This window comes from Danio rerio, chromosome 21 (assembly GCF_052040795.2).
Source record: "Danio rerio strain M-AB ecotype USA chromosome 21, GRCz13ab, whole genome shotgun sequence".
NCBI lineage: Eukaryota > Metazoa > Chordata > Actinopteri > Cypriniformes > Danionidae > Danio > Danio rerio.
The window spans coordinates 7092501-7109374 of record NC_141041.1 but is presented as its reverse complement, the minus strand read 5'-3'; the positions used below and the strand labels follow the sequence as shown (position 1 = coordinate 7109374).

At 36.0% G+C, this 16874-nt stretch overlaps 3 protein-coding genes across 7 annotated transcripts in view; all 3 read right to left on the bottom strand.

Moving 5' to 3' along the window:
• The window catches only part of slc4a4b (solute carrier family 4 member 4b), a 124790-nt gene extending 121342 nt beyond the window's left edge, over positions 1 to 3448 (bottom strand). For all 4 annotated transcript variants that reach the window (XM_087300584.1, XM_087300583.1, XM_087300586.1 and 1 more), the window contains exon 1: positions 3133 to 3448. In XM_087300584.1, coding sequence (XP_087156710.1) covers positions 3133 to 3149 — 17 coding nt within the window. In that variant the 5' untranslated portion in view covers positions 3150 to 3448. The remainder of the gene's footprint in view (positions 1 to 3132) is intronic.
• Positions 1 to 16874, bottom strand: part of rexo4 (RNA exonuclease 4) — a 174015-nt gene that overhangs the window by 107111 nt on the left and 50030 nt on the right. The window lies entirely within an intron of this gene.
• Positions 3133 to 16874, bottom strand: part of dck (deoxycytidine kinase) — a 17901-nt gene continuing 4159 nt past the window's right edge. The window contains exons 3-7 of one of the 2 annotated variants that reach the window (XM_087299601.1): positions 16072 to 16265; positions 13304 to 13451; positions 13106 to 13221; positions 11221 to 11320; positions 3133 to 3490 (exon numbers count right to left, since the gene is read on the bottom strand). In XM_087299601.1, the coding sequence (XP_087155727.1) occupies positions 3398 to 3490; positions 11221 to 11320; positions 13106 to 13221; positions 13304 to 13451; positions 16072 to 16265 (651 nt within the window). In that variant the 3' untranslated portion in view covers positions 3133 to 3397. 2 annotated transcript variants of the gene reach the window in all.

Here is a 16874-nt window from a genome sequence, read left to right as displayed (position 1 = left end):
TCACAGAAAAAGACCTGTGGAAACCCTGAATGTGTTTAATTGTGAATTAACATCAAAGGTTCTTCCCAAAATCACAGATATCAATAAAATCTGAAAAACTAAAGGTTCCAAACGTGTTTTTCACAGTAACAAACCATTTCAGGTTCACCAAAGAAAGAACCCTTTAGAGTGAACAACATTTAATAGTCTGAAGAACCATCATCCACTATGAAGAACCTTTTGTGAAGAGATTCAAAGGATGTTGAACATTCTTAATGACACCCCTCAATGACAAAAGTCCAACAGGTACTAATATGGCACTAATTTGTACCTTCTGAAAAGGCAGTAACAGCTCTCATGCCTTGATTTCTGAGAGTGTATAAGCCATAAAGCACTTCTCTTCTCTGAAATGGTTACATAAATGTGGTTCTTAAGCCATTACAAGTTTCTTGTTCAAACTAATTAGAGTACAAGAAACCATTACACTGCAGCGAGAACATTTAGGATGTTCCTGAGCTGTCAGAAGCACACAGAAATAACAGTACAATATCTGTCACTGTGATGGTACCTTTACAAAAGAAACCCCTTTGTACTTTTTAGGTACTAATATGTGCCTTTAGGGTACAATATTGACCTTTTTTATATCAGTATGGATTCTTTAATTACTAATATTCACCTCTAATGTACCAATATGGACCCTTGGAAGTGTAATAATTTAATTAAAAAGATTTCACCTCACTTTTTTCTGAGAGTATATAAGCCATAAAGTACTTCTCGTCTCTGAAATGGTTACATGAATGTGGTTCTTAATTGAACACTAAGAAAACTTCAATTTATTGAGCCGCCATTTGTTTTTCTTGTTCAAACTAAGAGTACAAGAAACCATTACACAACTGAGAGAAAATTTACGATGTTCCTGAGCTGTCAGAAGTACACCCAAAATAATGATCTGTCTCTGTGATGGTGCCTTTACACTTTTTAGGTATTAAAATGTGCTTTTAAGGTATCAAATCAGGAAAAAGAACCAAACCTACCACAGCTATGCTGATCAGACTCAAATTTACATAGCCTTATTGCCTACAGCCTTATTGCCTACAGCCCTATTGACATCCTTTGCCAATGCATTGATGAAATTAACAGTTGGATGTGCCAAAATTTTCTTCAGTTGAACAAAAAGAAAACTGCACTTCAGTGCATTTGGGAAACAGAGATGAGGTTCACAAGGTGAATGCGCACCTTGGCTCTAAAGGTCAAACAACAAAAATTAAGGTCAAGAAGAGTGTGATTCTGGAGTCAGATCTGAGTTTCAGTATTCATGTCAAAGCAGTTAGTAAATCAGGATACTATCATCTCAAGAACATTGCAAGAATTAGATGCTTTGTTTCCAGTGAGAACTTGTTCATGCTTTTATCAGCAGCAGGGTGGATTACTGTAACGTCCTCCTCACGGGCCTTCTCAAAAAGACAGTCAGACAGTTGCAGCTCATCCAGAACGCTGCGGCCAGGAATCTGACCAGAACCAGAAAATCAGAGCACATCACCTGTCCTCAGGCTCCCAGTTACATTCAGAATAGATTTTAAAAGTATTATTCTTGGTCTATAAATCACTAAATGGCCTTGGACCTCAATACATTACAGATATGCTCACTGAATACAAACTTAACAGATCACTCAGATCTTCAGGATCATATAAACTAGAAATTCCAAGAGTTCAGTCAAAGCAGGGCGAATCAGCTTTCAGCAATTGAACCACAAAGAACCTTTAATTTACAGAGTCGTCATTTATGTTTCTTGTTCTAACAAATTAGAGAAAAAGAAACCATTATAGTGCTGAGAGAACATTTAGGATGTTCCTGACCTGTCAGAAGCACTTAGACATCAATAAAAGTACAACATCTGTCACTGTGGTGGTACCTTTACACTTTTCAAGTAGTCTATATGTGCCTCTAGGGAACAATACTGACCTTTTAGACATAAATATAGACTCTTAAGTTACTAATATACACCTCTAAGGTGAAAATATTGACCCTTTAAGTACAAAAGTGTAATAATTTAATTAAAAAGATACCACCTACAGCTCTCGTACCTTTATTTCTGAATGTATAAGCCAAATAAAGCACTTCTCTGCTCTGAAATGGTTCCATCAATGTGGTTTTTAATTGAACCACAAGAAACCTTTACCTTAATGAGTCGCCATTTGTGTTTCTTGTTCAAACTAATTAGAGTACAAGAAACCATTATAGTGCAGAGAGAGAGGATTTAGGATGATCCTGAGCTGTCAGAAGCACACAGAAATAACAGTACAATACGTCATTGAGGTGGTGCCTTCACAAAAGTAACTCGTTTGCACTTTTTAGGTAACAAAAAGTGCCTTTAAGGTGCAATATTGGCTTTTTAGAGATCAATATGGATTCTTTAATTACTAATATTCACCTCTAAGATAGCAATATGGAGCCTTTCAGTACAAAAGTGTAATAATTTTAAAAGATGCCACTTCAGTGACAGCTCTCGTTCCTTTATAAAGGCTTCCATGAATGTGTATCTTAATTGAACCACAAATAACCAGTAATTTAATGAGTCCACATTAGTTTCTTGTTCAAACAAATTAGAGTACAAGAAACCATTATAGTGCTGAAAGAACATTTAGGATGTTCTTGACCTGTTAGAAGCACTTGGAAATAAATGTAAGTAAAATATCTGTCAGTGTGGTGGTACCTTTACACTTTTTAAGTAGCATAATATGTGCCTTAAGGGAACAATACTGACCTTTTAGGCATAAATATTGATTCTTTAATTTCTAATATGTACCTATAAGGTATCAATATTGATCCTTAAGGAACAAAAGGGTAATAAATGAAAGATACCATCCCAGTGACAGCTCTTGCAGCTTTATTTCTGAGCGCGTACGCAAATGCCTAGCGTAACGTCTTTAATAGATAATAACCTCCGCTGTTGAAACCTGAAGCCCAACCGCACAGACCAGCAGCGGATCTGTTGCTCTGTCCTCCTGGATACTGTTACACCTTTACTTTTTGGTGGAGAAGCAAGACAGACGCAGGGTGGGAGGGCTGTTTCAACACACACCGACTCATGGAAACACAACTCATCTCGACAGAGCCCAATGAGGAAGATCACATGCAAATAAAGCACTCACTTGTTTTTGTCGCTCATGTTGACAATTGGCGTCCTCTTCTCCAAGAGAACCACTTTCTTCTTATGGAACTCTGGATTAAAAAGTGCGTCCGAGCGAGAAACTCTCTCTTAAAGAAGTGCGATTTCGCTCCAAGTTCAAGCGCGTCTGGATGCGTAAAGCAGAAACGCGTTCAGTTGAGTTTATCTGGAGCCAGAGATGTTTCACCGCTGCTGCTTCTACAAACTACAGTACATTCGGGCAGTCCAGCAGTCATTCCGCAGCGGGATCAGGAGCTCTCTCTGTCCGCTCGAGAAACGCGTGGCGTCGCGCTCCGCAGGCTCGTCTTAAGTCTTGATCCATATTTAAAGATCTCGCCCTCCTCCAGCGTGACGCAGCAGTGGGAGGATGAACAGACAGACACATACACAACACATGAGAGATGCAGCACTGTAGAACAAGACCTGCATCCGTTTTTAGGGTTCACACTATATTTGAATTACACTAAAGAAGTCATCAAGCTGTTTTTCACTTACTTCATGTAAAAGCTGTATTAAAAGATCAGATTTTTTTTCTTTTATCCAATTCCACTCATGCAATTCAAATATAATGTGAGCCCTAAAAAGTAATGCAAAAAACGTATTAGAGGCTGCAATTTTTTTTTATCCACTTTAAATGTCGACTACTGTAATTTAAATATAGTGTGAACCCTAAAGTCAACATTTGAAGTGGATCCAAACAATAAAATGCTTCTAATACAGCCTTTGCATGAAATACGATTAAGCAAAAAACTTACATGAAATGACATGACTTCTTTGCTGTAATTCATTTCAAATGTTCTGTAGTGTGAACCCTAAATAAGTCATGCAAACACTATTACAAGCCCTGGATTTTTAATCCACTTCAAATGTTGACTAGGGTTCACACTATATTTGAATTACAGTAGTCAACATTTGAAGTTGATCAAAAAAATGTAGGACTTTCTTTTAGATTAAGTGAAAAACGTGGCTAAATTACATGACTTCTTTAGGATTCACACTATATTTGAATTAGTCGACATTTAAAGTGGATCAAAAAAAAAATACATTCAGGGCTTTACTATAATTCAAATATAGTGTGAACCCTAAAGTCCTGCCAAAGCTGTGTTACAAACCTTGAATTGTTTGATCCACTTCAAATGTTGACTTTAGGGTTCACATAGTATTTGAATTACTGTAGTCAACATTTGAAGTGGATCAAAACAATTCAGGACTTTTAATACAGCTTTTGCATGAACAACAATTACGTGATATATTTCGATAAATGACATGACTTCTTTAGGATTCACACTATATTTGATATAGTCGACATTTGAAGTGGATAAAAAAAAACATTCACGGCTTTACTGTAATTTAAATATAGAGGAAACCTGAAAGACCTCATGCCAAAGCTGTATTAAAACCCTGAAATTTTTAATCCACTTCAAATGTTGACTAGGGTTCACTCTATATTTGTATTACAGTAGTCAACATTTAAAGTTAATAAAAACAATTCAGGACTTCTAATACAGCTTTTGCAAGAACTACAATTAAGTGAAATATTTTGCTGAATGTCATGACTTTTTTTAGGATTCAGAGTATATTTGGATTAGTCGACATTGTGGATAAAAAAATGCAGACTTTTAATACAGCTTTTGTGTGAATTTTGAAGTCTTAATAATGATATGAAATGACGTTATTTTGTTGATTTTAAGCCATGTTGGAAAGTGACCAATCTCAAACGTCGAACCAACATTTCAAACCAACGTCATATTGACATCAAACACTGACATTTATTCATCAGGTAATCAAAATCCAACGTCTGATAGATGCCATAGTGGTAACAACCACACAACGTCAAGCTGTAACATCATAAGCGTTTAATATTTTGTTGTAGGTTGTGTTGGAAAGCAACCAAATTTCAACATCCGTCCGACATCGAGTTTTGACGTCAACCTGATTTTAATTTTCAAACAAAATGCAACGTCCCATGATGTTGGGGTACAATGTCAATCTGACGTCATGTTGATGTTCCGTGGCAGTGGGTATGATTAAATAAAAAACTTTGCTAAATGACATGACTTCTTTACAGTAACTTATAGTGTGAACCCTAAAGAAGTAGTGCATAAGCTTATTTAGGGTTCACACTATGTCTGAATTACAGTAGTCAACATTTGAAGTGGATCAAAAAAGTTTTTCTAAATAGACTTACAACAAGAATGGATGATGTTCAATAGTTGATGAACGGGTTTGACCCACTACTACTATATTAATATGAGGCAGCAATTCTTTATCAATAAGGTTGCATTCTGTCAACTACTAGATAACATGATGTACAGTAGCGCAACACTTGTAAATAATAGTATAATTCTTCTTAATTTTGATATTCAGTAGCCTTTTTTAAACCACCCCTAAAAGCTAAAGTTAATGCACCGTCAAATACATGAACAATTTTTAGGTTTATTCGAACATTGATGATTAATGAGACAGTGTTAGTATTCCACAAATGTATTTTTTTAATATTTTATACAAGCAAATCGTAAAATAAAAATGTTTATGCATATAATAAATGATATATAATGACATTAAAAAGCCTCATTAATGCATTGCTAAAAGCAAAAGTATTTGGTAACTAGTTAATGCACAATCAAATACATGAACAATGATCAGTTGTATTTATATATTTATACAAACGTTAATAATTAACGATAGCCAGTAAAGCGTTAACAAATTACACCTTAGACACACATTACATTAGTTTTTATGCAAGCAAATCATCCAATAAAAATGTTTATGATTATTATGCATTTCTATATATAATTATTTTTTATATAAATTCCAATGATTAAATTCCAGTTACTACTAAACTGAATTAAATACAGAATATTTAATTTGGTGTACAAATGTCTCCAATACAGCTATTTATACAGAACACCCATGACTTTTCCTTGTATTATTTGAAAATGTGCAGAAGTACAAGTATTTGTTGCTGTATACCAATTCAACATTTAGCAGAACGTCCACAACTATTCATAAAAACTCCAGGAATGTCAGTCGGTATGACTTTCACGTTATTCATTTCTGGGCGGAGAACGTGATATACTCGCATATCCTGAGGAATGGTTGTGAAAACCTCAGTTATTTTCATTAATGTCAGGAAATTTCATTTCAAGGTATAGCAGAGGTTTGTAAGGCTATGTCTGCTTGTAATAAGCTATAGAACTGCGCCCCCAGCTGGCGCTCAGGAGCCGCACAACGTCACTGTAACTCATTTACTGGAAAAGTCTTATATTTGCGCTTCTCATCCAGATTACAAGAAACACAAGCGAGCTAAAATGATGATTCATCTAATTTTGTGTAAACTATTCCTTTAAACCCGGACAAAGAATGCCTTGATTGAAGCTGAATGGTAGAAAATATAAACAACACCTTTCATATGTTTGTTGTCAGTAAGTAAAATGTTTTTTATTCACATCAATGATGCAAAAACTGATCAAAAGTGACAGTAAAGGTATTTATGCGTTTTTTAAACGACTAGTAAATGCAGCTCCTGTTTAGCAAGCAATCCTTTATGATGCTTTACACAGAAATATTAAGCATTTAAACATTTTCTTAAATATTAGACTTGATTTCTGAAGGATCATGTGACACTGATGACTGGAGTATTGATGCTGAACAATTAGCTTGAGAAAATTTTACATTTGTAACATGTCCTAACAACACACAACGTGATAAAAGGTATCTTTTCGATTAAAATGCTACAGTTTTTGTCGTAAGTGACCATCCGCGACGGCGAAATGCAAAATTTCTATTTTAGAAATGCTTCTTATTTCTGCGATGTTGCAGCAGAACAACAACAACATGTACTAGGGCTGCACAATATATCATTTGGATATCGATATCACGGTGTGCACATCGGCAATCCACTTGTTTAGTGTGACGTCACGCGAATAATTTTTCGGGTTCAAGAGCTCTATCAAACTGTATAGGGAGGCGCAACAATTGGTAATAATAAAAGTTTACAAAGCGATGTAATACTTTCAAATACACACAATATATATGTATATATATCGTTGAAGTAGTTAAAGTCAAAATTATGAACCACCCTTTGAATTTTTTAAAGAAAATTTTCACAGTATGTCTGATATTTTTTCTTCTTGAGAAAAAAAAATTGTTTTATTTTGGCTAAAATTAAAGCAGTTTTTATTTAAAAAAAAAACATTTTAAGGTCAATATTATTAGCCCCTTTAAGTAATTTTTTTTCGACTGTCTACAGAACAAATCATCGTTATACAATGACTTGCCTAATTACTCTAACCTGTCTAGTTAACCTAATTAACCTAGTTAAGCCTTTAAATGTCACTTTAAGCTGTATAGAAGTGTCTTGAAAAATATCTAGTCAAAAATTTTTTACTTTCATCATAGCAAAGATAAAATAAAACCGGTATTAGAAATGAGTTATTAAAACTATTATGTTTAGAAATGTGCTGAAAAAAAATCTTTCGGTTATACAGAAATTGGGGGAAAAAACAGTGGGGCTTATAATTCAGGGGGCTAATAATTCTGACTTCAGACTCTATACCCAGACTCTATGCTAATATCTGATGGCCAGAAAGTGATTTTTTTTTTTTTTTTTTAGAAATTAAGCAAATATTGGTGTCTGTGATGCAGCAATTCCAGAGTCTGTTGTGTACACCATGATTTTATATAAAAAACAAACAAAAAAACACTTTAACGTGTGTTATGACAAAAAAAAGTGATCATAAACAAATATTTTCTCAATTCAAACGAGTAGCGAGGACAGTCTTTATGTCACGACTAAAGCAGACTTAAGCGGATAGTCACATCGCAAAGATATGCAATGTTACGTCAGGATTATAGCTGCTCAGAAGACACAGAATTGTATTTAAACACAGTATTTATAGGGAATTTATATGATTTATGCAACAACAAAAAGTTTTTATTTCTTAGAATTTGTCTTTGTCTCTAGTCCAAATATCTACATTTCTAAGCGAAAACAAGATTATTTAACTTACCACAAAGACGGATAATTTAGCTTGTTTTAAAGGAAAACTACTTTAATTTTGCCTTATTTAATCTGGATTTAAAAAAACAAACAAAAAATAATTTTTCTTGATGTAAGAATTCTTTTAGATATTTGGACTGGAATGTAAGAAAAAAAATTGCATTGTGATTATTCAATTTTTGTACCTGAATACTCATCAGAAAAAAATCAAGTAGTGCTATTCATCTTGTGAAACTGTATTTACATTTAAGACAGTTAAATTTAAGACATTTTTAAGATTATTATGAATTAAATTTTTGACTTATTCAGGGCTAAATGCTAAGGATTTTATTCCAATATCCCAGTTGAAAAAGATTTTCACTTGCCATATCAAAAAGAATTATAATTTAATGCATTTTAAAATACAATAATAATAATTTAATAATAAAATATCTGGTCAGTGTCTTCAGCAGTAAATAAATAGAGACTTTTTAAACAAATAATTGTAAGAAAGTAATTAAATGCTATTTTTAAATAAAAAGTTAAAGGTTTTGTTGAGATTGTGGGTGATTGTGCAGGTGTAAATGGCCAGATTGGGTAGCTATACATCAGGGATCACCAAACTTGTTCCTGGAGGGCCGGTGTCCTGCAGATTTTAGCTCCAACCCTAATCAAACACACCTGAACAAGCTAATCAAGGTCGTACTAGGTATACTTGAAACAACCAGGCAGGTGTTGAGGCAAGTTGGAGCAAAACCCTGCAGGGCACCAGACCTCCAGGAATGAGACTGGTGGCCCCTGCTATACACAAACAAAGGAAAATTAAAACAAAGGACCCGTTAAAAAAAAAGATTAAAGACCTACAACACATAATTTCAGAAGATTTATGACTTTTTAAGGCCTACAATTTAGCTTTTAAGATTTAAGACACTTAAAAGCTTTTTAAGACCCTGCAGATACCCTGATTTATATTGCAATATATATAGCAGAAAAATATATCGCAATATCAGATTTTCCAATATTGTGCAGCCCTAGCATATACTATTGACAAAGATCACCTCAGGTACTGATTATGTGCATTATTCAGTTCTAAATGCTCTCATTATGAGTTTAAATACCATTTTGCGTGACATTTATTGCCATGCTACTGAAAGCACTACAATATAGCAGATAGTTCACCTCAGATGTTGAAAATTAAATAACAAGCAAACTTCTTGAAAACTAAAGTCAGAAATGTGACCAATAGCAACAGTCACTCGGTAGCCTATTATTAATGTTAAACAGCTTTAATATGTATTAATCAGATTAAAGGCTTTAACTATGTCGTTGAGAGTGCAGTGGCTGGCATTTAAATGTTTCTGTCATGTCACATCGGGTTTGGTGCAACCAAAGTTTTGTTTCGCCAAGCATGACATGTTCCTGAATCAACATTCCAATAAGAACTAAGGGACACGTTTTTACCATTCAAGAGTTCACACTTAGATTTGCTTGGCGCTAATAGCAGGTTTGGCTGTCCCGGGAGAGAACCCTGAGTTCAGAGATAATAGAGCCAGGGCTCCTGCCTGGTCAATAAGCATATAAGGAGGTCAGAGAACAAATGGTCTGAAGAGCTCCCCCTGGTAAAGGGAGGAAAAGGAGGAGATGGGGGGAAAGGGGGGAATTCTTTCAAAACAAAGATAAGGTAGTAGGGCAAATTCGGAACATTTATTGAAAGCTTGAATCAATCTGATTGGATTATTGCTAATTACGGATGAGAGACCAGCTGCAATCAATCATATCACATGCTTTTATGGAAATTAGTTTACAAAACTTCACTGAATAGTAAGTTTAGGTTTACAGTTATGTCTATACACTTCTACATGATTGTTCTCCAACTATTATTCCACTCTGCCTTTGGGAATAATTTAGTTATGGCTGGGTTTAGGTGTAAGGAATAGGTGTGAACTACATTTTTGAACAAAACATTATGTTCCAAGATCAATATAGATAATAATCCAGGATCTTATCATACTTGGCAAAATCATGACGTGCTTTGGTGCAGACAGACAAACTGCTCGTCACTAAAATTGTCACATTGTGTGTTGTTAGAACACGATGTCAACATTCGAATGAACAAACAACCTAGTTTAATTTTCAATCTTTCATAATATTACACTCTAAAAAAGTCGAGTTGTCATAAACCAACGTCAGGTCCTATAGTTGGGTTTTTTTTCCGATTAAATTTCAATAAAGAATTTTAACTGACAGTTCCTTAAAGTTTTGTCAATACCTGACCCAAAGTTGGGTTACAACCAAACCTTTTTTGGTTGTACGAGTATTGTACTAATACTGTATTTTTGATAAACAGAGCCATGCAGAGCCGAATGATCTTTAAAGAAAAAAAAAAGTTGTTACTATGTTATTTAATATTTAATTCACAAGGCATGAAAGTACAAAAAGGTAAAAACATTTAAATAACATAAAACATTGATAAGTGCTTAATGGACACAAGCCTGATTTTTGTTCCTATTTGACACAGAAAACGTAAACACATACACACACACACACACACACACACAAAAGTACATTTTCTCATAATCACAGGGTGCTCAGAAACTCCTTTACCTGGAAAGACAAAAAAACAACAACTTCAAAACGCATTAATTCTTGCATAATGCATTATTCTTGCTCTGTCTGTGTAATACAATCAAATGCATGCAAAAATATGTGTTTATGCTCCACAAAGGCTGTAATACATATATATGCAGCTTTCTAGTATGTCTAATCATGCATAATGTGCAGTTTCTGCAGTATATAATGGCGCCTGTATTGCACCCTCATCACAAGACGCACTGCAGTTCTGCCTCATTTAACAAGCATCACTCACACTTTCACCCAACACACTGACGAGTGATGTGCTGGATTAGGTTAATGCAAAAACACAAATTCATTATTCACTCATCTTTTTCCAAGAATCGTGAAGCACGTGATGGCTGAATATTCAGTGTGTGCTTATAAAGGTCAAACATGCTCATAGAGGTCAGTCTGTATACATGTGTTCTTTAACATAACAAGCTGAAGGGCGTGTGTGTGTGTGTGTGTGTGTCGTACCTTCTCAATCATATCAGCGCACATCATGTTGTTGTCTTTAAAATCATCATTGACATCCAGGGTGAGAACGGGCACATCATTCAGATAATCAAAGTCCATACTGCACACATACACAGTCATGAGGGCATAAAACTCACCTATTTGTGCTTTTTCTATATTTACAGCAGGGGAAATAAGTTAACACACTACTATTTTTCTCAGAAAATATATTTCTAAAGGTGCTGTTGACTTGATTTTCACCAGATGTTGGTAAGAGACAAAGAAAGGCAAATATGCAAAGAAAACAAATCAAATTAGTTTACAAATGACGTTCTGTGTCATAAAATGAAATGACACAGGGAAAAAGTATTGAACACATGAAGTAAGGGAGGTGTAGAATGGCAGTGAAAGCCCAGACAGCAGCTGAAATCTCTTAGTAGTTTTTCAGCTACACTCTGCCCTTCCTCAGTGTAAATTAATATTAGATGCTTCAGTCCAACATCTACATTAGCAGGAGGATGAAGATGAAACCAGGGTGGACATTTCAGCAAGACTATGGCTTCTTAATTCCAAGAAAGCAGAGAACATTTTAACCCATCAGTTTACAATATACCGAAGGCCTGTTTTTCTAGGCTTTATTGGTGATAATAATCAGGAATGTTGAACCATTATTGCCTTTTTAGCATAAGTTTAGGACAGAAACTATCCAGACAGTGATGTGTGAATTGTGGAGCAGGCTAAAGCTAAAAATCCTCTGTATTTTTTTAGTAAGCGTGCTGTTTTTTTTTTTCCCATAATAAAAATATATTTGTAGAGCAAACCATGTTCACTTATCAATTTAATAAACTTAAATAGGTAAAACTGTCCGAGATATGAACAAAAGCAAATGATGCATCAAAGTTTGATTAAAAAAATCTTGAATGGTCATAAAAATCCTTATAATCATTAAAATAATTTATAAAAACAATAAAAATAATTAGTTAAAAAATCTTGAATGATATTAATGATATGGCGTGATTCCGGAAACTGTCTACTTCTCTGTTTATCTCTGTTACTTCCAGACGGACGTCTGATCGCCCCCTGTCGTTTTAAAGAATATCACAACGGCAAACACGGCGAGTATAAAAGCGTTGTACATTTTGAGGGGGGAGCGCGCAGTCAGCGTAGGTGTGTGATGTGGCGCCAGTCAAAAGTATAAATCCAGCCTAACACAGCCAAGGAAGCTCGAATGCTTTCAGAGAAAGAAAGCAAAGCTGTAGAATGGCCCAACCAATCACCTGACCCGAATCCAATAGAAAATACTACTTAAAGATCTGATTTGACAAACGAGACCCACAGAAACATCCAGATTTTTACACTCTGTTGAACTCACACCTGAGCATTTCATGTGACTTCATTCTCCATATGAGAGGCGTCTTTAAGCTGCCATTACCAAAAAAAGTCCTTTATATAACGTAATAATTACATTCATTAGTTCAGCAGTTTCTTCTTTGCCATTATAATACACATAAAATTTCTCTGATTTTTTTTAATGTTTGTATTTTTTAGATTTTTACCAAAATTTGGTTCAATTGCATGTCAACATCTCCTTTAGAAATATTATTCTCAGGAAAAAACATGGCATGTTCAGTATTTATTTCCCCCATAAACACACACACACACACACACACACACACACACACACACACACACACACACACACACACACACACACAAACACACACACACAAACACACTGCAAGATTATTTGGTGTCAAGGCTTTAGAATTTAAAAACTTTCATTATAATGGAAGTCAATGGGGCATAAACAGCCACCAACATAATGAAAGGGTAGTCAATTTGAACACTACACAAAGGTTAGGAATAATATAAATATATACAGTATATAGTGTTGTCTGTGTAGTACCTCATGGTTCTGTGCTGTAACCAGCACTCATGTTTATAATGCAGTTTCTCCAGATACTCCAAAGGAATGCCCTGCTCCTCCTCTCTTCCTCTTAGATGCAGTCGCTCCAAACACCTCTGTAACACAAAAACCTCTTCGTTTATCCAAACTATAATCCCCGGCACGTTTGCATCTCCCTGTCCAGCTGTGCATTTCTACCTCTGGCTTCGCCCTCAGGTAAATGATGCCATCCAGCTCAATGTGCTTCCCGAACTGCTTATGCAGCCAGCTGTGCCAGTCCTGATAGATGGCCCACTCGGTCTCGTTCACACACTCGCTCTCGTACAGGTTAGAGGCGAAGATGTACCTGCAACACACACATCAGAGTGATTAAAAGAGAAAGCCGATTACATGTGCGTTCATTTCAATTGGTGACATAATTGTTGCATAACAATAACAAAAATGCGGAGACGCTTTTGGTTTGATTACGGATGTTAATATTAGAGCTGGGTATCGATTCAAGCTTTGATTCCCGAACTCTTGGTTTGATGCAGTAATTATAGATTTAATACAAATCCTACTGATCTTTGTAACAGTGATCAGTGTGCACTATTTTAGGTGCACGAGTACATAAAAACAGAATAACCTTTATTTCAGATGCACGGAGTATAATAAAACATAAATAAATCATAAATAAAATTAAAAATAGCAAGGGTGGTTTTTAAGGTCAAAAACCTTCCATGTTATAAGAAATAATAAATGAAAAACTGTTGATTTATTAGAAAAAAAATTACACAATGGGGCGAAGCAGTGGCACAGTAGGTAGTGCTGTCGCTTCACAGCAAGAAGGTCACTGGTTCGAGCCTCGGCTGTGTCAGTTGGCGTTTTTGTGTGGAGTTTGCATGTTCTCCCTGCGTTCGCGTGGGTTTCCTCCGGGTGCTCCGGTTTCCCCCGCAGTCCAAAGACATGCAGTACAGGTGAATTGGGTAGGCTAAATTGTCCGTAGTGTAAGAATGTGAATGAAAGTGTATGGATGTTTCCCAGAGATGGGTTGCAGCTGGAAGGGCATCCGCTGCGTAAAACATGTGCTGGATAAGTTGGCGGTTCATTCCGTTGTGGCGACCCCAGATTAATAAAGAGACTAAGCCGAATAGAAAATGAGTGAATGAATGAAATTATACACCTGGTGGTCATCATGTGGCATTACACCTAGTGTGTGCATTATAATTTAATAATAATTATTCATTCATTTATTTTCTTGTCGGCTTAGTCCCTTTATTAAATGCCAACTGAGCCGAGGATCGAACCAGCAACCTTCTTGCTTTGAGGCGACAGCACTACCTACTGCGCCAGCTTTTCTAATAATTAAATCGACCTAATTCAATTATAGCTATTATTCTATTGTTTTGATGCATATTATATAAATCAGTAATCGCCAATTAGTACATAGTTTAAACTATACATAAAGCTGTAGCAGAACTCAGTGCTACAAGCTGATAAATAAATAAAATAACTGATATAGCTGATTTAACTGTTAATGCACTCAAAACCTGCCAGGAACAACTTTAGCTGTGCATTAACGTAGAATGTTCATCAGCCAATCAGAATTGAGCATTTAACACCTCCATACCATAAAAAAACTACTCATGGACCCTTTTCACAAGACTGTTATGACGTGTTTTATGGTCATCAGCATCTTAAGTCCTTGGAAGTTTTTAATACTTAGATCTTTTTAAGAACATATAAACATTTATATGCATTTATGTGTGAATTAAATCATCTTTGCGTCAAATTACAAAAAAAATTACCGCTCATGTAAGGTGTATGAAATGCAGTGTCTGTGTGTGATGTTGTTCTCTCTTCTGGCTGCCGTTGTAAGTCTCACACTATTTATTTTTCCTTTTTTTGAAAGTCTTCATAACAACATCGTTGAGTTTTTCTTTTATTATTTCAGCAAATAGGATTGTAAAAAGTGTATTTGTTGTACTCTCCCATTCCCAGGCTCTAAGTTTACCCAACTATGACAACTTCTATTACTGAGAAACCCGGAAATGTGAAAAGGGTCAATTGTAAGGGTGCTTTCACACCTGTAGTTCACTTCATTTGGTCCGGACCAAGGTCAATAAAAGACACATTGTAGCATTTTCTGCCGTCTTAGGGTCGTTTTCACACCACACTGCTGGCTTTGGTCCGAGCCAGTTGAAAAGAACCAAAATGCAGTCATCTGACAAAATCCACATCATTTGCCAGATGCTGTTGAACATAGTTTCTAAACTGCTTATCGATTGGTCAGAATTCATGTGCGGGAAAATGCCAATAAACTCCCGCAAGTAAACAAACCGGCAGACACAAAATGTTGCTTTTTACTATGGAGCTACGACTGCGCTGGCTGATTGTATCCCTACTTTAGACAAACTATACATTTCAAGAATGAAGCGTGGCCGCGGCTGGAAAACAATGTTTTAATGCATCGCTCGTCACCTCAGGAGGAGGCGTGAATTAATTTAGCTAAACTGTGACATGGTCATCTTGCGCAAATATTACCAATGATCCATCAGGTAATGTTTCCTCTCTCTCTCTCTCTGCTGGTAAAGCGATGTCAACAAATATTTTTCCTCCATATCCCATAATGCACAGTGCATCGACCTACGGCAGCTGGATTAGTCCAAAAGGCGCAGTACTTTCTGCGGTTGGGTCTGTTTTGGTTCGGATTATATTCTCACCACAAACGAACCGCTCGAGAGTTTGTTTGAAAGTGTACCGAGACCACCTCTTCAAGCAGGTCTCGGTACGCTTATTTGGTCCGCTTTTGGTACGCGCTCGAGTACGATTGCTGCATTCTCACCTGCCCAAGGGGGAAAACGAACTCTAGTGCGATTCAACCAAACTAAATAAGACAGGTATGAAAGCACTCTAAAACATACGTTTTTGTTTGTTTTTAGCCCAGCTGTAGTTAATATCAGGTGTAAACGTTTTGAGTTGTTCACCTGTCGCTGTAGACGGATCTCTCGAAGAACTGCACCGGATCTTCGGCCTCTCTCAGCTTGCCGTTGGTGGATTTGATCTGCGAGCGGATGCGGCTCATGCAGGCGTAGCTCTGGAAGGTGTAGGCCCAGCGCTCCGGCTTCTCGTACATCATCTGCAGCACGTTTCCTCCGCTCTTCTGAGACGTGGTCAGCTCCTGAAACACAGACACATGCTAGCCCTGCACACCACAAATATATGCTATATCTGTGTGCATTTAACAGGTAAGGCAAAGATTATTAATTAATCATAATTATTTATCAATTTTAATTTTAAACATTTTATTATTTATTTATTAAAAAATATGTTTTTTTTCATTACTTTCTTTTACAAATTCTGTAATTCTGAAAAGGAAAAAATCTAATACTTTCAATATCATATTCCATTCAATTCACCTATATTTCTATAGCGCTTTTACAATGTACATATATATTTATATTATAATTATATCCTAGCCTTACCACTTTCTCTCATTAAGTAACTTTCTTTTTTCTCCACTAATAATTAGTAATATAGGGCGACACAAGGTCAGAAGGTCGCTGGTTTGAGCCTCGGCTGGATCAGTTTGTGTGTGGAGTTTGCATGTTCTCCCCGTGTTGGCATGGGTTTCCTTCGGGTGCTCCGGTTTCCCCCACAGTCCAAAGACATGTGCTATAGGTGAGTTGGATAAACTAAATTGGCTCTAGTGTATGTTTGTGTGTGTGTGTGTGTGTGTGTGTGTGTGAGAATGAGAGTGAACCAGTACTTGGTTGCAGCTGGAAAGGCA